The 26,807-nt window shown below is 38.1% G+C and overlaps 1 protein-coding gene across 5 annotated transcripts in view; it reads right to left on the reverse strand.

Moving 5' to 3' along the window:
- Positions 1-26,690, reverse strand: part of PWWP3A (PWWP domain containing 3A, DNA repair factor) — a 44,008-nt gene extending 17,318 nt beyond the window's left edge. The window contains exons 1-5 of one of the 5 annotated variants that reach the window (XM_075205665.1): positions 26,392-26,690; positions 25,327-25,472; positions 13,208-13,278; positions 4,743-4,813; positions 1,883-2,659 (exon numbers count right to left, since the gene is read on the reverse strand). In XM_075205665.1, coding sequence (XP_075061766.1) covers positions 1,883-2,659; positions 4,743-4,813; positions 13,208-13,278; positions 25,327-25,383 — 976 coding nt within the window. In that variant the 5' untranslated portion in view covers positions 25,384-25,472; positions 26,392-26,690. Of the gene's footprint in view, positions 1-1,882; positions 2,660-4,742; positions 4,814-13,207; positions 13,279-25,326; positions 25,473-26,264; positions 26,353-26,386 lie in introns of those variants that run through there. The other 4 variants (XM_075205650.1, XM_075205681.1, XM_075205673.1 and 1 more) reach the window with 4 other exon arrangements.
- Between the last annotated feature and the right edge of the window lie 117 nt (positions 26,691-26,807).

Consider the following 26,807-nt stretch of genomic DNA (forward strand, 5'->3'; position numbering starts at 1 on the left):
CTCCTGTCTTAAGTGGCCCGGGCCCCCAGAGCCTTATTCCAGCTCTGGTGATACGTTAGCGTTTCTTGCATTGATACCATTGCCTGCCTTCTACATTGCACTGATCCCATTTTCATTTTGTTGAACATATGGCACTGACAATATCATTAACCGTGCCTCCTTTGCACCTACTATATCAGCAGCAAACCTTTGGAATAGCTCACCAATTCTCTTATGCTCTTATCTGCCAAAACCTCCCTGCACTGTTCTTTTTTTTTTTTTTAAATATATTTTTATTCAGATTTTTGTCGAAAACAACAGAAAAAATATAAACGGTACAGTATTTGTTATGCTCAAACAATTCATAACAATATTAACAACAAGAGTTTGCAAAATAGGTGAGACATAGAACTCGGGGTCACCACAAAGTAGTGGTCCGCAAGATTAGTAATATGCAGATAAACGAGAGTCAAAAGAGATATGGTTATGAGATATCCAGAATACCGTGAGGGGAAACTGGAGAGGGGGAAAGGGAGAGGAAATAGTGGGAATGGAACATGGAGGGGAGACAGTTTGGGGGGGGGGGGGGGGGGGGAGGGAAGGAAGGAATGTTAGTAAGGGGAAGAGCAAAGAAGAAGAAGGAAGGGGAAGCAGAACCTAGCAAGACTCGGCGCCGACAATTACTAAGGTAACGTTGTTTTCATTCTTTAAGAAGGGGAAGGTGTAGCAGAGAAGTAATCTTGCCACCTGTGCCATGTGGAGAGAAATTTGTAAGGGCGATCATTAACTACACTGGTCATGTGCTCTAGGTTGTGTATTTGCCAAACACTTTGAATTAGTTCCGAAACAGAGGGGCTCTCTGATTGTTTCCATTTCTTGGCTATTAAGCATCTGGCTGCGGTCAGGATATGGCCTGGGAGTAGCCACATAATTTTGTGGGTGTCAGGGGGAAGTCGAGGGAGGAGAAAGTATGAAAGATGGAATGGAGATCTTAGATTAGACACTTTATAAATAAGGTCAGCTACCTCCTTCCAGAAGGGGATGATTTTCGGGCAGCTCCACCAGATGTGGGACAGGGAGCCGCGCTGGCCACAGTTGCGCCAGCAGAGGTCCGAAGCAGCCGAGGGCTGATACACAAGTGTTACAAAAGAAGTGTTTTCTTGCAGATGCTTGAAGCATTTCACCTTTGTGGTGATCACATCTGGTAATTCATTTATTTTAAGGATTATTTTTAATGCCTTTTTTTGAAACACAGAGTACACATATTTATATATTATATAGAGAAAGATTTGAATGGTAGTTTGTATTTTATGACGTCAGAGAAAGATGTAACAGCACGTGAGGTTCTTATATGCTGCTCTGGCAGACTGATGCTAACATGTTTTGCAAAAGTTAAAGTTATCAAACAAATTCAGATATGTTTCTATTAAGGGAATTTTGGAAGGATGTGTTAGTAGACAACTAAATAAGTTGAAGCACAGAGGTATAAACCAGTCGCAGATAATGAAAAAGAATGTTCATGTAATTTTATAACACAGGACTGGCAGCTTTTGCCCTGCATTGCTTTAGAGATGACCCACTGTATCCTAAGTCATCACATCTAGGGTTTCCTAAATGTTTCTACAACCAAATTCCAGTAGTCTAAATCCTGCCTAACTTTGTGTCCCACCCACATGAGGCCACTTCAAGAACTTTTCCAGTGCCACTTTAAGTTCCCAATCCACCCCTACTTTTACAGGGAGTATATGCATACAATGGCCTGTAACATTAATCCTGATGCAACATCTGGAAAGTGAATTTATAATATTTTTGTAAACAATCATAACAATTATTTGGCAAACTCAACCAATTGAAACAAAGCATCCCCAACTATTAAGAGCCTGTTTCTGCCATAGCATGTTACCTCTTGCCTCTTCGAAATCTGGTATAGGGTGCTGCATAGGTGTGCACTCCGCATGGATATCTAATCTCTTTGCGTTATCGACTGAAGACTCAACCTGTGTTTTTTTAATGGTCTTCTGCACCTTGTTCATTTTTGCAAGACGTGGTCTGCGGAGCACAGGACGTATTTTCCCTGATCCACAGTCATCTGAAACACCTGGTGTAATGAAGTTATCCATTTTCTTTGCTGGACACCCCTTTAATTCTTCCAATGAGTTCTCACTTTTGTGAGACCATTGCTGATCTACTGGAATGTTCGAATGGGACAGAACATTGGTTGCTGTTTCTTTTCCACAGAGAAGCTCATCTTGTTCTGTGTCTCGTGGTCTTTTTTTACTCATTTGTTCATCAGTTATGTGTTTTACCTGGGTATGTACAGGCTTGAGATTGGTTGGCGACAGAGTTTTTCTGCTAGGTCTTTTGGGACACATAGAGTGTTCATTAGTGGTGGCTGTACTAGAGTCTCTGCCTCCTTTAACATTTTTCAGATCACCTTTTACTGTGCTTCTTTTTAGAGCTTTCTTTTGTTTATTGATAGTTCTAGAAGATTCACACTTTTTTCTCCCAGTAGTTGCCTCTGTCTTTTTACATATTTGAGAAGCTGTACTTATAGTTTCCTTTGGTACTTCAACACCCTCAGTTACTGCGGTAGAAATTAGTGTCATGATGTCTACAGCTTCCCTAAGAGCATTACGATAGGTTAATTCTTCATTAGTTACTTTACAATGTTCAGTTGAGTCTGTTGGAAGACAAACATGTTTTTAGGAGCCTATGCAGACAACCATTAAAAAAGCACCTTTAATGCTATTAAATTTGACAAAATTTGACAAACAGCAGGTCAATTTGGCTATGCAGTCTTCAGTAAAAATTAGAAAAATGACTGCCAAGTACTTTGTAGAACAAGATCAGATTACAAATACATAAAAGTTGTGATTCATATAGTACCTTTATCTAATATGTCACACAAGTTTACAATTTACACCAGACCATAACCTCATTCCTTCATTAGTCTGTAAAAATCAGTCTTGGGCAAAGTAACCACTAATGTATTAGAAAGCTGTGAATACACTGAGGTCATGAACATGACATAATCAATCTCCACCTCATCTCTGGTCCCCAATGACAGGAAATACAGATGTGAGATGGGCAAGTATGATTTTGACCACTTTGAAACACATTGGGCTGAGGACGAGTGGGGCTTGTCCTCGGCACTTACGGCTATATGTGGAGAATGAGTTCCACTCGTACTTGACACTGAAGAGGTTAAGTTACATTGTTGCTTTACAAATAAAAGCCAACAACAACCACAACAACTTTAAATGAGAAATGGTATCAAAGCAGAAATGGGCATGAAAAATCCAGACTTCACAACATTCTAAATAGAACAATCCAGACACATTAGGCAACTCTACTGATCAGTCAAAATCACATCCCTATCTACCCAAACCAAGCCCTGAGATCATGTCCCTTTTTGACTTCAGAAAATCAGGACTGTTGAAAGGTGCACAACTGTGCAGAAATATCAACCAAAAAGTGAAACCAACATCAAGTAAATATTCTATTCAACTAAATCTATAAGTGAATAAACTAGTCCTAAATGCTTGCATGGACAAAGGCAATATCATAGGGGCACTCATAGAATCGGAATTCAAAAGTGAACTGAACAGCCAAAGCCATGACACCTCTTGTAGAATAGGAGTATTTATTTCTAAAACGCAAGTCTATTCATAATCAACAACAAGGTGGTTCTTGTGCCACAAAATTATTTGGTAGTATGGCATAATAGATCATGTCCAATTTGGTCACACATGATACCTGGCTGTCTAGTCCCTCAGGCTGGATTAAAGCCTACAAGTCTGTTCGGAAGGGGGCTATACTATTCTGAATACTGTATTTTAGTGATTATGCTTCCAGACATAGCGCTACAACCAGAGGCTATTACTGACAGTCTGTTCCAGCAAAAGAGATGATGACAGCTTCCAGTATATGTTGAGTACATACCTTATAATGGACAAACTACCTCTACATGCTCCACATTAATAAACATGCCAAACATTAATTTTAAATAGTTAAAGTGGGGATTGGAGTCATCTGCGCTTCCTAAATGAGGGAACTATGCTGCCGCTTCTGGGCACTGATTGGGGTAAAGAGGAAGGTCTCTACCCTACGGGGTTTTGATCAGATGTAGTTAGATACCCAGGCGCAAGTAGTAAAACAATTGGCTTGAACATGCAAGTAAACAAGGTCACATAAATCATTCAGATGCATAAAGTCCACTGTAAGTTAAATGTGCAAATGATAATACATAAAGGGACTGAGTCATTAAGGAAAGTAAGTAAAAAAACAAAACAAAAAAAACATGTTATAATCCAAGGGGTGCAAATTAGTTTATTATTTTGCACATAAGATAAATCCTGGCTGTTTTTTTATCTACCACACAAATACTTGATAGCTTTATTTTTACATTGAAATTTAAAGTTGATCTAGGAATGCCCTACCTCAACTATAAATCTGTCCCCACATTTTAAATTTACCTCCCCCTCCAATGCAACATGCTTTTGCCCAGGTGCAAAATTACTCCTTTTTTATGCTTAGCTCTCCTTAATGACTCAGGCCCCAGGATTTATTTAATTGTTCTACTATTCATGCTATGATTATTCATGTTTGGTAACACTGTATCTACTCATTTTTACACATATACCTATTAAAACAAAAATTGCATATCTTACTTTAGCACACTCAATTACTATTTGCGCCCGGGTACCTGATTTTAAAATGGCAATTAAGTTATTACACAAACATTTTATTAAAGAACATTTTACCTAGTTGTTTAGCAATGTTGTCTAGCTCAACCATCAGAAAGGGCTTTGTATCCATAGACTTCACAGTTATCCTGTGGGGAAAAGAGACCAAATGATGATACACATTTCAAAACCATAATCAGATGTAACCCCTGGGGATGCTGCAGTTGGACTTGAGCACCCTGGGGCTAATAGTCACAATTGCATCAGTAAGAAAAGAGATGCATATAGCTATTTACCAGTCCAGGAGGAGGAACTACATCTCCCAGAAAACGGTCATGAAAAGGGGGCGGAGCCTAAGAAACCAGTGGGCGGAGAGAGAGAGAGGTGCATCCTGGGAGAGACTGAGCTGTGCGACCAGTCCAGATAGGTGACCCTAGGCAGAGGGGCACTGGATGGGTGGTCTAAGCAGAGAGAACAGAGAGTCTGCAGAGATATATTAGAGCCCAGTGCAATCCTGAACAGTACCTGCTGGAAGTCACAGTTTGAAGCTGTAGGAGGAGGTTTGCATGCACCTCTGAAGAAGGACATTTTACAAGTCAGCCATTTTGGAGATAATCAAGTTCAGACCTGTGACACACACTGGTGCAGATAAGTAACTGGTTATTTTTACCTATCTGTTATTATTCAAGTGGGGTTTGGACTATATCTGGCCACAAGGGCTGAAGAGTTAGGGATAGATGGGTGGGCAGGTAAAATTGCAACAAGTGTTTGTCTAATCAGCATTTGTGGAACTACAAGTCCCAGAATACAAATAAGAAATTATTTTACAGTTGTTGCTACAGGAGGGCTGTACCTCACTGCAAGTGATTTAAAGACATCTAAAAGCTGCAATCTGAACACATGATGCTTCCATGCCATGCTGCATCCATACAGAAGGGCCCCAACTTGCAGTGCACTGCTCCATTTGTGTGGCATGTTTGAATACTGCTGAGGTGTGTGTGTTTGGCAGTACATTGTAGAGCTATAAGGAAAATATATATACATTCACAGTGGCGCACGCAGGGGGGGTTTCTGGAACCCCCCCCCCGCTAAAAAGTGCCCTACAAGTGCCCTACTTGTATTGTATACAGCACCGCCGTGGACGCTTCTTTGACAGCGCCGTGGCTGCTGTACACTACAGTGCAGCCGAAACGGCACTGCCGCACATGCGCGGCAGGTCTCTAGATTATTATTTTTTTTCCGGGGGCGGAGGAAACCCCCCCCCCCCCTGACAAATCCTCCGTGCGCCCCTGATTCACACCGAAAGATATTCCCAGTATCAGAAGCAAGTAAGGTATCTGATATATTTTTGTATAAAGCTGTGACAGTTAATGTTCATATTGTATGCTGTTAATGTTATTGATTTATTGCGAGTTATTGTGTTAACTGGGTGTTCATAGTAAGAAGTGGTGCTGCACTTTTATCCACACTGTCTTATTACTGTATTGTAGTGTTTGCACTATTATTTCAAATTATACCAAAGTATATTTTTCTATAAAATTACAAAGCTGCATTTAGGGTTTCCATTTCAATAAATGTGCCTGGATGACTTTTGCAGCACACAGTTTGTCACAGAGTGTTAATACTGGGCAGGGGGTTTCCCGAATCTCCCCCTGGTGTATCTTTTGAACACCCCCCAGAAGAGAAAGCAGCGATACGGGTGGAGGCACTGAAAATCAAGTACCGAGGTGAGAAACATCTGCATTGTTCAATATATATACACCCTCACAATGCATAATACAGAAGGGGGTATTACACAAAGAACACAAACCCAATTAGAAATCACCGATTTTTTTTTTTATTGATGTATTTTCTATATTACACTGCCACTTTTTCTACTGCCTTCATTGTAAAACTATCAAATTGCATTCACTTACATTCCCTTTACATTTTCCAAACAGCCACTTCTAAATATTCACTTCGCAAAAACAGAGTGGCCCCAGCCTCCAAGAGACTAACAGCTCCATGCTGAGGCCTTTCCTTTTGTTTTCAAATGTGGTTGCATATACTGCACGATAAAAATGCAAGTCAAATGCAGCATTTTAATGCCAGTGGGTATTATATTTGATGTAATTTTATTACAGTTTCCCTTTCCATGAGATGAAGTAGTGCAACAAAACAAAATGGTTTAGATTGGTGCTATTCAAACTTTTGTGTTGTGGAGCAACAGCATTTTCCCCCAGTATGCCAGGGACTGCTGTAGAGAAAAAAATATATTTTCATTTACAACTTTAACACAATAAATTACATTCAGTTACCTGGATTTGTAAGTGGGTGGACCATACTGTGTACATCTATAGTGTATGCAGATTGGATATTAGGTCTCCAAAAAATAGAGAGGTCATATATTTTAGCCAGGGTCAGACAGGCTAGAATATTTTCTCTTTAGTTTTTCTTACTCCGCTGATGTCCAATAACTCTAACTGAGGTTTGGTTGCACCAGACTGATGGACATTTGTATCTGTTACTGGCTGCTGTTTCACTAAGAGCCACAACCTATTTTTGTTACAAGTTGGTTGAAAATGCAAGCAGGCACAAACTGATAGCAGTTTCAGTGAAAATTAAGTTTTAGTGAACAACTTAAAGGACTAGACACCCATTTATTTCTATTTTGGGAAAGGACTGTTTTGTGGCGCTAAGCGAAGTAGTTAAGGCCCTTCTACAGGCCACAGCGGCTCAGCAGGAGGCCGCCATCAATGGACACACTGCTGCAAAACGTGCAGTCCAGTCACTGATGAATCCATGCAATGTGAGGTTTATATTTTTTAAATTAAAGGTAATCTTTCCTTACCTGGCAAGCCTGTATTGTAGTACTATAGATGGAGGCGGACAAACGTGTGTGTAGTTACTCAGGGGGGCAAACGTGTAAAGGACTTTTGTATACTTGGACAATAGGATTACCCTTGTGAAAGCTGGTTTAGTGAACTCCACAAAACAGCAGGGTAAAACCACTTAGGGAATTTGTATGCAAAGGGAACACCCGCAATTATTCTACATCTAAAAGAAACAAGATACTACCTGTGGTTCCATAGGAGCTACTGTGGGATTAGTCACTTCCTTAATGCATGATGCTATTTTAGGGACAGAATTCCCCCCATTTTGAAAAATTGTGTGAAACCCATTTGAGATATATATATATATATATATATATATGTATATGTGAGAAGAGACCAGATCCCTTTGACTGTTGATGAAGTGCTGGTGGGCATGTCCTCTGAGCTCTACCTTTGGAATGTTGTTGAAAGAGTTGAGAATTTGCCTGATCTTGAGGTGAAGAAAGCTCTTTTTGCCTCCTAACAGGAAGACCTCACACTAGTGAGAGCCAGAGAAAATTGGTTAATGGGAACCCAGCAGAACCTAGTGGTAGGATTTTTGATGAAGGTACATCATGATTTTGTTGCATTATTTGAAACAAGAAAAGGGGAGAACATTGTGGCAGCTCCCAAACTGTATCAGAGACATATAATGACTGGACACTTAGGAGTAGAGAAAACCTTTGAGAGCGTTTTACAGTGTTTTTTCTTGGGTAAGGGGTCCATAAAGATGTTTCCAAATATTGTATGTCCTGTCCAGAGTGCCAGTACAATGTATTAGGCAGTATTTTCAGAGTCCTTTGGTTCAGTCGAACAAATAGCCATATAACGAGTTGGGTCTCGAGTAAAGTCTGGTTGGTGTCATCAGATGAATTGAATAAAACCCTAAAATAGGTTGTAGACTAGAAGATGGGAAAAACTGGGGATTAACTGCTGCCATATTTATTGCTTGCCATTAGGAAAATTCCACATATAACCATTGATTTGTTAAATTGGATATATCCTAGGGGATTGATGAATATAGCAAAAGAAAGGGACAACCCAGTCTCTACAAATGAATTATCAAGCATCTCCCAGATGCAGGAGAACATAATTCTAATAGTGCCAATAGCCAGATGGCAGGCCCAACAAGCTCAATAAAGGATGTACAATCATAACACCCAAGTTTCTACCTTTGCACCTGGGGACGGCGTGCTTGTTTTTAGTTTTCACAGTGGAAAGCAAATTTTGACCAAATGGCCGGGAATGTTATGATCATAGAAAAGGCGAGCCAGGTAAATTACAAAAGTCTACCACCTGGAAGATGAAAACCAGTCCAGATTTATATCTCAAAAGTACAAAGCCAAAAGAGATTCTTATGAGGAATCAGAAGATATTTTCATAGATACATGGCTGAAAGATAGTGATTCAGTATGACACTGTTACCGAGTAAGGGGTTCAAGTTAAACTAAAGCCATATAGAATACTCAATGCTATGGGAGTGGCTATTTCTAAGGAAATCAAAAGCAGCTGGTTGTGATTAAAAAAATTTACATAGTTATTGGTCAAGTCCCACTGTCCTGATCTCGAAACTGGATGGCATCTTATGCTTCTGCAATCTTACCACAGCATATACATTTGATGGCTACCATATGCCACATGTGGATGAGCTAATTGGAAGACTGGGAACAGACTGGTAACTCGCCACTCTAGATTTAACAAAAGGGTACAAGCAATTGCCATTAACAAACCAGGTGAAAGAAAATGCAGCCTGCTCTTCGCTGTAGGGACTGTTTCAGTACAAAGTGTTGCCATTTGATTACATGGTGCTCCAGCCACATTTCATAGAATTTACTCAGGGTATAAGTGCTAATAAACTGCATCCAAGAGGCAGGTTTGACAGCCAACCAAAATAAATCCTTTTCATGTTCTGGCCCATTTAAAAAAATACTTTTTTTTTTATTTAGGGATCACAGAATATCGGAAGTTAATACAAAATTTTGCCACTTTAACAGTCCTTTTTACTGACCTTACCAAGGGATAACAGTCTCTCCTGTAAAGTAGGATAGCGAATTGGAAAAGGATTTTGAGCATTTAATAAAACTAGTGTACTCAGCCAGTGCTGGTTACACAAGATTTTAAAAGGAAATGTATTGTGCAGACAGATGCCTAATAGGTGTGTGTGTGTGTGTGTGTGTGTGTGTGTGTGTATGTATGTATGTATGTATGTATGTATGTATGTATGTATATATATATATATATATATATATATATATATATATATATATATATACACACACACACATAATAGGAGTAGTTTTATCCCAGAATAAAGATGGGGAACATCGAGTAATTCATCTAAGTAGAAAGCTTAATGAGCATGACAAAAAATATGCCATTATTGACAAAAAAGGGTGGATTGTGTATGTGTGTGTGTCCCAGCTTCTATCATTTGTCTGTTAATCTCCAGGGAAACAGTAGTGTGTGTGGTAAAGGCAGCTTTCCAATATGTTCGGATCAAGTAAGAGCTGGTTTAAGAGTCCCTGGAGTGAATGGAAGAGAAAGGGCAGGTCCCCACCATTTCTGTGGCTCAGTTTGGTTCTTCTGGCCCCCCAGCCAGGTAGCAGGATGAATAGCAAACAGCTTCGAAGACTAAATAAACGGGTATGACAGCCTGCTACCTTTGTCTCACTACCTGGGCAGAGAAAGCTATGCTGAATGAGACAACCGGTGGGACAAAGACAATCCTGCTGTGTACATTTATTGTGTGTGTGTGCTGAAGAAGGACGATAAGGTCATTTATATAATGCTTCTTTCCCCAATAGGTCTCAAAGCGCTTTACAGTTGCAGATTAAAAAACACAATACACATATAAAGAATTAACAGAGTACAGAAGATAGAGCTAAGTGGTTAAGGGTTTTTTATTTATTAATTTTAGAAAATGGAGTTGCATTAAAGAAATGCTTCAGTAAGCAAGTCTTTGGTCTGTTTTCAAAAATTTCTAGAGTGAGAGCCTGGCAGACTGTGTGAGGCAGAGAGTTCCAGAGAGTAGGAGCTGCCAAAAAAAAAAAACCCTCTAGCCCCAAATGAATTATGGGAGATTCTATGAACTGCTAGTTGTCCTTCATCTGAGGATCGAAATGAGAGATTGGGAGTGTAGGGTATCAGAAGCAGCTGCAAATACCCAGGACCCTGCTTGTGTAGGGTTTTCAATGTTAATAAGCCCATCTTCAAACAGATTCAATATCTAAGAGGCAATTCAGTGATAGGAATGAAGAACAGGTTTTATTTGCCAGGAACTGGACTGGTTAGTTAACAGCCTGGCTGTTGCATTTTGTACCAGCTGCAAACAGTTCAGTTCTTTTTCTGGGAGACCCAAGTAGAGTGCATTGAAGTAGTCCAAGTGTGAGGACACAAATGCATGGATCAGTGCAGGAAGACCTTCTGAGAGAATTAAATGCTTGATTCTGATTATGTTCATCAGATAAATCTGATGATGGCTAAAACCTGGGGGTAAATGTATTATGGTCCGATTTTTTCAACTCGCCGGAAATCTGCGAGTTTACAGCTCAAATTTAAAGCAGCGCTGACTTTTAAAGGCAAACTTGCCTTTACAAGCCAGCACCGCTTTAAATTTGAGCTGTAAACTCGCCAATTTCCGGCAAATTGAAAAAAATCGGACCATAATACATTTACCCTCTGATGTTTAAATGTCAAGCCACAATCAAATACGACAACAAGATTCCGCACATTATCAAAATTTTGCAACTCTGATACCCCAAGCTTAAGCCCAGCTGGTTGGCCAGCAGCAATTTTGTTATTTGGGTTGACCTCCTATTATAAGAACCTTATGTTATCAGGATTTAATCTCAGCCAACTACCACTCATCCACAGCTAAACAGCCATTTAGGACTGGTATTGGGTACTTAGTAGCTGGAGCAAAGGAGGAGTACAGTTGTGTGTCATCCACATAGCAGTGGTAGTTCAGACCAAGATGTCTGATAATTTCCCTCAGTGGAAGAATGAATGCTGCAAATAGCATGGAGGATAAGAGAAAAGCTCTGTGGAATGCCACATGACAGGGGCAAGATGAGTATAATTCTGGAGACACTGACCTGCCAGTGAGAAATGATTTGAACCAGCTAAGGACTGTGTCATCCAGGCGACAGAAAGTCCTCAGGCGCTCTATTAGAATCTGATGGTGCACAATATCAAATGCTGTCAAAGAGGCTTAAGATTCTTCAATCGCCTGAACCTTGCCATCAGAAGATCTTTAAGCACACATACCAAGGCTGCCTCAGTGCTAGGTCTTCTCCTGAATTGTCACTGAAATTAATCATAAATATTGTGGCTTGACAGATGGGTTTCCAGTTGGTTTGCAAATACTTAATAATTTTCCCTAGAAATGGAAGTTTTTATATCAGTCTGTAATTAGTAAAACAGTCTCCAGATCCAGACTATATGCAGGAGAGGTGAGTCAAATAACCTTCTTTGACTAATACATACACACATAATATAAATATATAGAGGTTGCCTGGGAAGATTTGAAAGAAGCCTTGTGATGCTACAAGCACCTAGTTCAGGGAGACGTTCTTTCTTCAGACAGATGCTTCCCGGACATGTCTTGGGGCAGGATTGTCCCAGAGGTTGAAGAATGAGGAGACTGGTTATTTTCCTCAGCCGTAAACTGCTCCCGAGGGAAAAGAAGGGTGCTACATTAAAACAGGAGTGTTTGGCCATTAAGTGGACATTGGAGCCTTTCTGATACCACCTACTTGGTAGAGAGTTCACCCTGGTTACAGACCACGCTCCGCTACAATCGATACACACCAATAAGAATGTGAATGCCATGGCCATATGTTGGTTCCTGGCATTACAACCTTTCAGCTTTAAGGTGGAACATAGGCTTGGGACTCTGCATAATAATGTTGATGCACTGTCATGAAGAGACATGCTCCTCAGGGTGGCCGATTCTCCGGATTTGGTGAGGAAAGAAGCCAGAAGAGGGAGAGTTGGCAAAAAGGAAATTTTTGCCAGGAAATGAATCAGCTTCACCAAGTATGGCAAAGCTAAGGGGAAAAGTATGTGGAAAAGGGGGTAATTTACCACAGTCTGATAACCAGAACAGGACCTGTCCCCCAGAGTAAGATACAGACAGGGTTAAGGATTCTGCTGTTACTTTAAGGAAGGATTTTACTCACAGGTGCACGACGTGGAACATTTGATGATTATGTTACAGTGTTATTGGGACAAAATAAAATAGCAACTGGTTAAGAAGAGTAAGGAGTCACTCTTTGGTAATTCTTACAATACATACATACTCTCACAACACATATAAGTAACAGATGCCAGGTATTAAAATTGTAAACCGTTCCATCCCAGAAAACTCCAGGAAACCAGCACCCTTTTTATGAACACAGCATTTATTAGAACATCACATAGGTAGTATCGTCATGTATTCAATACTCATTTCAGCAATGGTGTAAACATATACCTTCTGATTGAATTATATGTTAAGAAATTGACTGAATAGGCTTAAACAGAAGACAGAAGAATGACTTGTAAATGACACTATAATAAAATACTTGGGTGGAAATCCCCTTCACTAATATACTGAAACAGCACTTTGAAGTGATTGTCTGCTGCTGCTGTAATGGAGAAATGGGCTTGGTACAATATATTAATTTTATTTAACTGGGTTATATACTTAACTGTTCATTCACGGTAAATATCTCTACCATCAACTTGCTGTTCCTAGATAGGCGCTTTGGTTTTGACAAAACCTGAATCATATGAAAGAAAATATTATGTTACATTCCTATATCTGTTCTTTATCTCACTTAATGTATTGATTTGTAATTTAATGACACAATCATCAACTTCATAACAAAAACTACTTTTAGTCTTTCAATTTACAGCTCAGTGAGAACAAAAGGAAGCAGACAAGAATAAAGTGCAGCAAAACCTACAGTTTACACAATGCCACTTAGCACTAATCTTTATTTTAAAAATCCATTTTATACTTTAACATACAAAATAGGAACATAAAGGAAAACAATTTACAGAATTTCCAAGCATAGTTCTCAATAGATAGGAAAAGCAGTATATACAAAACATTTTAATAAGACGCTTGGATGGCAAATCCCTGTCTGATTACAACAGCTGTTATGGGGAGAATACCAACCTCCCAAATTGAATACTACAGAAAAAAAACAAAAAAATAAACAATGGAAAACAAGAAAATAGCGCTAGTAATCAGACATTAACGAATATTAAATAATGAAGGTAAAATATAAAGAAAAGAAAAGAAAAAAAACCTCACAAATAACTTGAACCAATTAACTAAATGTATTTATTTATAGAACATCTACTAAAAACATTTACAATGTAGAATATTACAAAATACAATCTAATCATTATTTTCTATGTGGCCACATACTTATACTAAAACCAAAAACCTCTCAAACCTGCTAAACACTTATACAAATCCCCTAATCTAGAATGAATATTATAGCTAAAATTTAATGTTATAAAAAAAACCCAAAAAAACGCTTTCCTAAATCTGCATATCCATTTGAATAAAATTTCAGATCTGCTGTAAAACATTTTTACTCTAGAATACGGCTCAGTGAGAACAAAAGGAAGTAGACAAGATAAAAATTGAGCAATACCTACAGTTTACACTGTGACACTGGACAGTAGTCTTTATTTAAAAAAAACCCAAAAACATTTTAACATACAAAATAGGAACATAATGGAAAACATAATTTTTGAACATAGTTCTCAACAGATAGGAAAAAAATACTTTACAGCTGTACTACGCTGTGTATAGTTTTGGTCTGAAACATTTCTCATTTTCTGTAAGGCTTTTCGTGGTTGATTGGTAAAAAAAAAAAAAAAACAAAACCAAAAAAAAACTAGCTGCGCTGGATTAACTTGAATCAAAAACAGAAGGGTTGTATTTTTCTTTTATTATTGCAATTTTTGTAATAAAGATTTATTTGTTCAAATACAATTTGTGTAAAACTGACCCCATAACCATTATGACAAAGGCCACAAGGGATTAAAACCCCAGAGCCACCTCTGCAGCAAAAAGTGCCAGGGCTCTTCCAATCCCCTTGGGCTGTGGGGGTCTGGGTAATGAAAGAATTGAACCCAAGTATACATACCTATACCAACCATGTATTCATTAATATGCACTTGCTACAACACACAGTTGACTTCTTTTGTAAACAGGAAATCAGTTGGGTAAAGATTAATAACTTTTTTGGCAAATAGGCATGTAATTGAATATAAGCTTTAGAACAATATTTCATTTTTTAGGTACTGTAAATTAGAAGTACACCGATAGTGAAGTTATTCACTTCACTTGTCAGTGGTTTTAATGTTGTGACTGATAGGTGTACAAACAATAAACGCACAAAATAGAGCTGCTAGTTAACCATATACAGCTGGATAATATGCTGCATAGCAATTAGTTCAGATGTATGCTGCATGCCTTGATTACGTACAATTATAGATAGCGGAACATTTTCTGGCCACCCCTGTCATATACCCAATGCAATAATGATTCATTACCCTATACCATGCCCTCAAGAGGAAAGGTTTATGCTTTGCCCTAACCTGAAAGCAAGACTATGCAAAAATATACACTGATCGGCCACAACATTAAAACCATTGACAAATGAAGTGAGTAACATTGATTATTTTTCTATAATGGCACCTGTCAAGGGGTAGGATATATTAGGTAGCAAGTGAAGAGTCATCTCTTGAAGCTGATGTGTTGGAAGCAGGAAATATGGACAAGCATAAGGATCTGAGCGACTTTGACAAGGGTCAAATTGTGATGTCCAGATGAATGGGTCAGAGCATCTCCAAAACAGCAGGTCTTGTGGGGTGCTGCCAGTATGCAGTGTTTAGTACCTACCAAAAGTGGTTCAAGGAAGGACAAGTGAACCAGCGACAGGGTCATTGGGCGCCTTAGACTCATTGATGTGCCTGGGAAGTGAAAACTAGCTCGCCTGATCCAATCCCACAAAACAGTTACCGTTAGCACAAATAGCTGAAAAAGTTAATGCTGGCTATGATATAAAGGGAGGAAAGTGGGGGTAGACCAATCCGCTCAAAGGTAAAGACAAACCTCAATCATATGTGATTAAATATGACACATAATATGAGGGGGTGCTCTCGTAACTAGATGAATCTAGACATCAAAAAGATACAGTTGATAGTAGATATCAGCTGAATAAAGTAGTATGCAAGGCACTCCTGTCTTAGGAAATTATCACTATAAAATCAACTTTATTAGTAATTATTGTTAAAAAACTTCGCTAAATACCCAAATGTCATATAGATTGGCGAATTTAAAATATAGAAGTGAAAAGATTGAAATGAGGCGTTTAGAGAATTAAAAATGACTCATAGGGAGAAACGGTTATCCTTATTAAGTATTAGGTTCGTATTAAAATTTAATACGTGAGAACTGTTGTATTCTCTATTCACATTCTTTATTTGTTTAAGGACCCCTGATGATTGACATCTTGTGTCTAATCACAATGATGGTTCATAACAAATGTAGCTGCCCTTGTGGTTATCAAAGGGTTGTTATTAGCCCCATATGGATTGGGTGCTGTTATGTATATACGTATATAGTATGGAACACTCTCATATGTTCTAGAGATGTCCCATATTCTGCAGGAGGAGTTTATATAGATTTGTAGTGATAAGGTTGATGTTATTATTTCATTAGGGCATAAGATCCCCCAAAAATAAGTTGATAAATCTAAACAGTTACTCCACACATAATAACATAGCCGTTTATTATTAACCTCATGTGTGTAAAGATGTAATCATGTGCATCTATATGGTATATTCCTGTGCTTATTTTGCATCCTTTATCCAGGAAAAAGAATTAAATCAGGCTTGTTAAGAAATTAGTAGTAGTAGATACTTTGTGTAATTGTTGTTTCACATGGACACTGTGTGTAGACCAGAGATGCCTATATATTTGGTATAGGGATGTCCACAAATAAAGGCAATCGCTCTATAAGATAGCCCAGCTGTGAGATCTCCACACATTAGTAATAGTAGTAGTGGTAGATACTTTCAATACCCGTTATCTCACATGGGCATTGTGTGCTAGTAAAAGGTGCCTGTGAATATAATTAATGTAAAAATATCCACAAATGAGGGCAGTTTCTCTATATAGTAGCCCAACTGTGAGATCCCCACACATGTGGGATAATCTAAATTGCCCGCTATGGCTATCCAAGTAGTCCGAAATGTACGACTACCCCAATCTATAATGGACCTTCAAATGAATTCCCGCTTACAACCAGAGGCTAAACGCTATAATAGTGTGAGAATATGAACCTTATTTGTAAAGCACAATCGCTAAGAGGTACCGCTAACTGGCTCCCTATTTCTGGGTCTGTGACGTCATGCGTCACGTTACCCGACGTGCGTTTTGGCTTACTCATGGGGAATTACTCGTCTAGGATAGGACTGGAACTTTTATGTTCCAGACGGCCAATGGTATTGCTTTATCAATGATTGACATCTGTAGTGGCCATTCATATGGACGCAGACCTTAATATTTACAGAAAGATAGCTACATTGTCCTAATAAGATATGAATCTGCATTTGGAACATGGGTTTGTGGTTCTAAAGAAAATATATGCGTGTAATTGCCGATGTATGTATAATTAGGGGTAAGTTGTATACAAATCCAATATGTCAACATATACATTGGATTAATTTTAGTGAAAAAAAGGGTAATTACACAGATAACGTAATGGTATGGATGCGCTATATAGATGATATCCTCATTCTATGGCAGGGAGAAAAAGAACTATTTGGGAATTTTATTCAGATCCTTAACACTAATGAAAATAACCTTAGGCTGACTTATGAGATGGATAGAAATCAAATTAACTTTTTGGATATTACTATCAAAAAATCAGAGGACGGTCAAATAGAAACAGATCTCTACAGGAAGAAAACTGCAACTAACAGCGTTCTTCATAATGATAGTTCACACTTTCCATCCGTTGTAAAAAACATACCGAAATGTGAATTCCTCCGATTAAAACGCAATTGTTCAAATCCAGAGGACTACCAAAAACGTTCAGAGGAACCAAGTACCAGGTTGATACAACGAGGGTACAGTAAGAGGTCCATTAAAAAAGCTATTAATATAACCAGATTTACAGATCGAGTAAACCTGATCTATCCCAAGAAAAAATCAGAACCAGACAACAAAATTCGTTTTGTTGGAGATTTTTGTCCGCAATGGAAACAGATTAAAACTATTGTACAACGACATTGGCCTATACTTATGTCAGATGATAAATTGTCTAAAGTATTGGATGAGAAAGTCAATTTTAGTTGGAGACGAGCACCCAACTTAGGGGATAGACTTATACAAAGTCAATTTAATCCAAGAAAACAAATGCTGACGGTGAGAGGCTCACACAAGTGTGGATCATGTAAGGCATGCTCTGTAATGGTTACAACTATTGAAATACATGAGATATGGACAAAAACACACAATTAATAGCTTTATTAATTGTAACACAAAAGGAGTTATTTATGTATTGAAATGTACCTGCAATAAAATCTACGTAGGTATGACAAGTCGACCTCTGAAACAACGGATTTTAGAACACGTAGGGAACATTAGGAATGCTCCCATGGATAAACAATGTTTGAAACCACTTAACTCTGTAGCACGCCATTTTTTACAAACACATGGAGGAAAATTGGATGAATTAAGTGCTTTTGGGATAGAGAAAATCTCCATGGGAATAAGGGGAGGTGACATCATGAAAATATTGCTTCAAAAAGAAAGCAGGTGGATCTTCCTACTCCACTCCCTGATACCATACGGTTTAAGTGAAAATATCAATTATTATAGCATTTTATAAAAACTTTATGGTTTTAATAATAACACTTAAAAATGTACTCAAGTGGTGCGTACATACATTGATTTATAACGATAACATATTGGATTTTAACCATTTTGAATCATAGCTTCTATCTTGTATCCACAAGTCTTTGGCCATACAGTTAATGTATGGATTTGTAAGATATGAGTGTAATTGTCTTTATGATCTTACGTTGATTGTTCTGTCAGAACGAATGGGTATATTGAACTATACATATTTTTCAATATATGTCATACACATGTAATATTTATCACATGTACACGTTTTAGACCATTAGAATATCTGGGATCTTCTCACTTTTACAGTGTATATTTGATATATTCAATATAAAATTCTCATGGTCATTTTGGAATGAATAAAGACACTTACAAAATAACTTTTCCTTTTTATTATCTATTTTCCACTTTTTTAGAAGTTCAACACGCTTTATTTACTTTACATGTGATACATTAATAATGATCCTCAAACATGGTTATAAATCAATAACTAAGAATAAGGATAATGATAAGATTAATAAGAACTCTTTCTAATAAAATAACTTTAAAAATATGTAAAAGATTGAAGACTATAACTTAAAAGAATATATGGTATGTGAATATAAAAAAAAAAAAAAGCAAATATAAAATAATATATATTAAAGAGTGTATTGATTAATAACAATTAATTTTCATTAATTCATACTCACCTTATCACCAGGCATCACATTCATTTGCACTTGTCACTTTATCTCTGTTATCAGAGACTTAGGGTATATCCCCCTCCCTCACTATTTCAATCACTTAGTTAAGGTTTGATTATTATCACAGCGTCTTACTCCCCTTCCTTTTTCTTTTCTTTAATCATAATTTTTGCACTATATTATATTTTATATATATAAGTTCTCAACTTTTTTCTCATGTCTATTGATCATTATTTAATTCCCCTTTTTTTCACTAAAATTAATCTAATGTATATGTTGACATATATTGGATTTGTATACAACTTACACCCAATTATACATACATCGGCAATTACACGCATATATTTTCTTTAGAACCACAAACCCATGTTCCAAATACAGATTCATATCTTATTAGGACAATGTAGCTATCTTTCTGTAAATATTAAGGTCTGCGTCCATATGAATGGCCACTACAGATGTCAATCATTGATAAAGCAATACCATTGGCCGTCTGGAACATAAAAGTTCCAGTCCTATCCTAGACGAGTAATTCCCCATGAGTAAGCCGAAACGCACGTCGGGTAACGTGACGCATGACGTCACAGACCCAGAAATAGGGAGCCAGTTAGCGGGACCTCTTAGCGATTGTGCTTTACTAATAAGGTTCATATTCTCAAACTATTATAGCGTTTGGCCTCTGGTTGTAAGTGGGAATTCATTTGGAGGTCCATTATAGATTGGGGTAGTCGTACATTTCGGACTACTTGGATAGCCATAGCGGGCAATTAAGATTATCCCACATGTGTGGGGATCTCACAGTTGGGCTACTATATAGAGAAACTGCCCTCATTTGTGGATATTTTTACATTAATTATATTCACAGGCACCTTTTACTAGCACACAATGCCCATGTGAGATAACGGGTATTGAAAGTATCTACCACTACTACTATTACTAATGTGTGGAGATCTCACAGCTGGGCTATCTTATAGAGAGATTGCCTTTATTTGTGGACATCCCTATACCAAATATATAGGCATCTCTGGTCAACACACAGTGTCCATGTGAAACAACAATTACACAAAGTATCTACTACTACTAATTTCTTAACAAGCCTGATTTAATTATTTTTCCTGGATAAAGGATGCAAAATAAGCACAGGAATATACCATATAGATGCACATGATTACATCTTTACACACATGAGGTTAATAATAAACGGCTATGTTATGTGTGGAGTAACTGTTTAGATTTATCAACTTATTTTTGGGGGATCTTATGCCCTAATGAAATAATAACATCAACCTTATCACTACCAATCTATATAAACTCCTCCCGCAGAATATGGGATATCTCTAGAACATATGAGAGTGTTCCATACTATATACATAACAGCACCCAATCCATATGGGGCTAATAACAACCCTTTGATAATCACAAGGGCAGCTACATTTGTTATGAACCATCATTGTGATTAGACACAAGATGTCAATCATCAGGGGTCCTTAAACAAATAAAGAATGTGAATAGAGAATACAACAGTTCTCACGTATTAAATTTTAATACGAACCTAATACTTAATAAGGATAACCGTTTCTCCCTATGGGTCATTTTTAATTCTCTAAACGCCTCATTTCAATCTTTTCACTTCTATATTTTAAATTCGCCAATCTATATGACATTTGGGTATTTAGCGAAGTTTTTTAACAATAATTACTAATAAAGTTGATTTTATAGTGATAATTTCCTAAGACAGGAGTTGCTTTGCATACTACTTTATTCAGCTGATATCTACTATCAACTGTATCTTTTTGATGTCTATGATATAAAGCGGTCAGAACACAATGCATCCAAGCTTGCTGCGTATGAGGCCGCACAGTCACAGATTGGTCATAGTGCCCATGCTGACCTCTGTCCACCGCCGAAAGCGCCTACTATGGGCACGTGAGCTTCAGAATTGAACCATGGAGCAATGGAAGAAGGTTGCTGGTCTGATGAATTACATTTTCTTTTACATCATGTGGATGGCCAGATACGTGTGCATCATTTACCTAGGAAAGAGATGGCACCAGGATGCACTATGGAAAGAAGGCAAGCCAGCAGAGGAAGTGTGATGCTCTGGGCAGTGTTCTGCTGGGAAATCTGGCAATTGTATAGATATTACTTTGACATGTACCACCTACCTAAACACTGTTACAGACCAAGTACACCCGTTCATGGCAATAGTATTCCCTGATAGCATTGGCTTTGGTCAGCAGGGTAACGCGCCCTGCCACACTGCAAAAATTGTTCAGGAATGGATAGAGGAACATAACAGAGTTCATGGTGTTGACTTGGCTTTCCAACTCTCCTGATCTCAAACCGATCGAGCATCTGTGGGATGTGCTGGAAAACAAATCCGAGCCATGGAAGCCGCACCTTGCAACTTACAGGACTTAAAGGATCTGCTGCTAAGGTCTTAGTACCAGACACCACAGGACACCTTCAAAGGTCTTCTGGAGTCTATGCATCGACAGGTCAGAGTTGTTTTGGCGGCACAAGGAGGATCTACACAATATTAGGCAGGTGGTTTTAATGTTGTGACTAGGGATGTGCATCGGCCACTTTTGGTGTCTCGTGTTTTGTGTTTTGGATTCGGATTTGCTTGAGGTTTTGGGTTTGGATTTGTTTCGCAAAACACCTGACGAAAGGTTTTGGTTCGGATTTAAGGTTTTGGATTCGGATTTATTTTGAAAAAAACATAAAAAGTGTTAAAATCAAGTTTTTTTGGTTTATTTTCACTCCTACGCTATTATTAACCTCAATGACATTCAATAACAATCATTTCCACTAATTCCCAGTCTATTCTGCAGAATCAGTGAACTTTGTAATATTGCAGTACCAATGGACTAATACTGCAGGATTGTTTTGGGATATTTTTTTATTTATTTTTTTATAACTTTTTTTAAAATTTTTCGTGCTGTGCTGTTATTTCCCCAGCACAGCACGAGATATAGCAGGACAGAGGACCACCTAACACAACCTCCCTCTACCCTTATCAATGCCCGAGTGAAGATGGCGGCGGCTAGCGGGGAATTTATAGAATACGAGTATCGCGAGATCCGACAGCGGGATTATGACTCAGAGCCTCGGTTTCAGTTTTGCAATTGGCGGGAATACCGGATCTGTCTCGGATCCGGCTCGGATCGGCAACGTTCGGGTGGGCTCGGATTTCAGATATCCGAGCCCGCTCATCTCTAGTTGTGACTGATTGTTGTATATAGGACAATCTTAAATGTAGTTTTATTGCCCCTTTCATATCCTCCTGAAGCAGGGATTTTCTATATTTTTTTAAAAAAAGTATTGATTAGCAAGGTCTGTAGAGAATTACAGTTAAAATAAATATTTTTCCACCTTCTAACTGGCATATTCAATTAAATACAGAGTGCAGCATCAACTAGTCAAAAATGCAAATGGAGAATTGCAGACTCAAATATGTTGGATATAAAAACAGCATTGAATTTGATTCATACAGGTTTGAAGCACACAAAGAGCTCAGATATGCACTATTTGAATGCTTAACTAGATGATACTGCACTGTGTTGTTTTATTACTTATAGGCAATAAAAGATTTCAGACACTATTTCTTATGCGTTATGTTGATCCTAATAAGTCAACCTCTGTGGGGGATTCTTTCAAAAGATATATAAAGGGTGGAAATGAGTATTCATCACTGCACTTTCACCTAATTATAGGCGAGTGGAACATTACCATATTAGCACCACATTTGTTTGTAATTTGTACACAGTGAGCACTACATGCATTTTCTATTTATTGCGGGTTTCCCGTCTGTGCTGGAGTGCAGACGGGAAATGGTCTGCGACCATCTCCCCCCACCCCATTTTAATCTATTTCACATATTTCCCCAATTTTGTGATTATTTAAAAATGTTATCCTTATGTTTCACTAGGCATATCCTTGTATTATATAAAAAATAAATGAACTGTATAAAATAATAAAAAATATATGCCCCAATCTATATTCTAATAGGGTGGGAGAGCACCCCATTAAAATATAGATTGGGACATATTACTTGCAGTAAGTAATTACAGAAAGAACATTTCTGGTGTGGATAAATTTCAATACTCTAGAAGATATATTAGAGGCTGAGGCTTGTGAGGTGTGTACCAGAAAAATACCCCAAATCCTTCTCACTTTGGTCCATTTGATCTGTTTCAATTCTTTGCCTATACATAAAGAACAACATGGATTTCATTGATGATTTACTTTAATCCAAAAGATTCACGGTTGTAAAATGTCTTACTGTATATTTTTGCCCCACTTAACATCTTCCCAACAAAATAAGCCATTATAGTTGTAAATCACGTGTTATGGAATCCCTACCAACAATAACGTCTGACAGAGGGTTCTGAATTATTTCTACATTATGATGCCCATTCTGCAAATTATTAGAAATTAACTTGCCAGTTTTTTTTTGTTTTTTTTACCGTCCTGAAAGCAATGGCCAGACCATTTAATATTTTGAAAACAAATGTAAGATAATAAAAATCTAATGAATTCGATCAGGTTAAAATATATAGTACAATTTGCTCATAAGAAATTCACACCAATTTCCTAATGAAATGTCCCTATTTTTCGCATATGTATGGCAAATATCTTACATTTTGCACATTTTCCTCTCTCACCTCTAAAGCACCAGAGGTCAGTTCAACAGTTGAGCACATTAAATTTGGAAACAGCTATAAGGCCAAGTTTACCCATACCTATTTAAAACAAAAATAGTTTGTGGATATACATTGGAGCCCAGAACTCACATTTAAAATGGGCGACAAAGTTTGGTTGCCCGTTAAAAACTTTAACTTTGCCTCCTCTCACTTAAGTTAGGTCCCAAATCTATTGGTCCATACAAATTATCAATAAGAAGTAATAAATTCCAATACATGTCATCCTGAATTACCCTTCACATCTGTAATTCCTAATATTTTTTTCAAATATCTCTATCGAAGCTTGAAAGTACAAATTGTTTCTTTTTCATCACTCCCTACTCTGGTGAACAGTCAACATAATTATGAGATAGAAAACATTTTAGATTCTAGGATAGTTCATATCTAGGGTACCTCATCCACAAGAAGGCATATGAACCTGAGGTGAGATCATGAGTGTCTACAGTGACCTTAGTGCCTGTTTTTTACATAATATCCTTCCTGGGATCCCCTCAATTCATAATGCATTGTAGAACTTCTTGGCGGGTACAAAAGACAGACTTTAAATTTAAACACTTTCTACAGAGGACATCTATTATTTTAATGAATTTAAATGGTTAAGTTACCCCCAAATGTTTAATTATTAGAAATCTCTTTAGAATTGCACATTTACTAAGGCTTGTATTTTTTATGAAGATGTATGGCAACACATTTAACAACAATTTTTCTTTTTATCACACTAAACAAATAAAAAGTATATTTAAAAACAGAAACAGATCACTATGTACACTAAAAAAATAAATAAACAAAAAACAATGTAACACACTAAAGAAAAAAAAATAGCTCCTGGTAATACTGGCATGGTCTGCTTGTGTTTATTATTAGTTTTTCTTATAACAGCCAATACTAAATAAATATTAATAATAAGATCCTGCTTGCTCCTGTAAAACACCTGTCCATGCTGTGTTGGCACTCACAGGTAGTGAGTAGCCAGCTGACTTGGCCATGTGGCTCCAGTAGGAGTAGTCAATGACAACTAGTTGCTGTCAATACATTGAAACCCCATAAAGTATGAAGGAACAGGGTGGAAGAATAAGCTCATCACAAGTTGTACAAAATTTTTATTTGCAGGTTGCCACCGCACTTGAACTGCTGTAACAGAATCATGCATCCCTATGGTGATCATAAGGGTCATTCATATGGACACTAGAGGCAACACAGGTCGAATGCTTGATAGAGCATAGAGGGGAAAAAAATGCAAGCTGCATGCATACTATTTTAAGCATTTAATGTCCACTGAGCTGTATTCTGTTCGATAAGCTGAACGGAACAAAGCTCAAGTGATGGGTTACTGTAGGCTGAACATGTGTTTGCATGAACCCTATTGCTTCCCATAGTTACAGTACTGTGAATTGTTACCAAAGGGTGTAGGAGTTATGATTAGGCACCACAGAAGTACCTCACTAGCATAATAATTATCATCACTAATCTAGACAGACACATAAGGGCTCTGCTACTCACCTTTGCTGGCCAAAATCGACTCTCCCACTTGCAGAAGATGTACTTTGGAAATTCCATTATTCACCTTCATGTAGTTTTGTTTTGGATAGCAGCAGAACAGTCACTGATTCTATAATCCAAGAATTATCAACTCAATCCTTGGGTGCCTAAAGATAAATAGGTTTAAGCACATGAGCACAGATTCACTAGTTAAATTTATTTTGCCCTGACTAACTGGAGTTAGAGCCATTAAAAAAATGTTATCTCTAAATATATGGATTAAATAAAAACTGTATATTTACCAATAAAATGTGACATCTGACTTTGGTAACAAACATAACATTTCTTTCTAAACATTTTTCCAATAGGGAGATTCAATTCAGCACAAAAAGTCTCCAGAACAGTCCTTGGAGACACATCGCCTGGATTCTCCAAATGAAATCCCTGCTCATTTTCCTTCACGTCTCATAGAGTTGTGCAGAAAAACAGCAGAAAAATTCTTAAATGACATAAATATGCGGCATTTCGGGCTGAAATGAATTCCCCCCTCCCCCACAAGTATAACAAATACACCAAACTAAATGTAACCCAGCAACAAGATTCAGACAGTGCCAAAGTATCAGGGACAGTTTAGAGAGTAAGTGCTACCACAAAAACCATTATTAAGGTGGACTTAATGCAAAAGAAGCTAATAGTTGGTTTGCTAAACTCTACATAAACAAACTGTACCTGACCCATGTGAAAGTTTGCAAGACACGTCTAGTGAGCCATTTAATCTCAAAACGTATGAATTGCAATACCTTCAACTCATGTAAACCGCAGCTGCTCAGTGGCTGACACACATAGCAATAATATTTACATTCTAGCCAACTTAAGTGAGCGTTGTTACTTAATATACATGGCATAAACTGGGAGGTATCACTTGTAGCAAGTTTATGTTTAGAGAAAGTAACACTTGCCCTGAGAACATCACACAAACCATGGAGGGAACACACAGCTCACACAGGACTGGTGATACATCACGCAGGGAGTACAGGCAGCAGACAGACCACCACGGCGGGGCCCGCCCACAGACACTCACCATACCTCCACAGGCCGGCGGTAAGTCACTGATCGCTCAGGGTTGGCGGTTGCGCTCCAACTGGTGAGTGACAGGCACAGAACTGCCTATTCGGGCTAAACCGCTTCCCGAGTAACCCGACTCCTGAGCGCCAGCGGGGAGTGGATGTGGCCGCTCATTCCGCCCATCGAGGTGACCAATGTGAGGACAGAGCATGGCGGCGGAGGAAAACCCACCTCTCCGGTATCCGGTGCTCTGCAGGCGTACACTGGGCGAGCCGACTAGAGATAAGGCAGCTGGTATGCCGAGTGCTTCCTCCTATCGTGTGTATCTGTCCCAGCCAGAGCTCGCTGCATCTCACCACATGTACATGAGGACTTGTTTCAAAACATTTCTTTCTGTTTCCAGTTGTACATTACCCCATCTTTATTTACCACAATGT

This window comes from Mixophyes fleayi, chromosome 1 (genome assembly GCF_038048845.1).
Source record: "Mixophyes fleayi isolate aMixFle1 chromosome 1, aMixFle1.hap1, whole genome shotgun sequence".
Lineage (NCBI taxonomy): Eukaryota > Metazoa > Chordata > Amphibia > Anura > Limnodynastidae > Mixophyes > Mixophyes fleayi.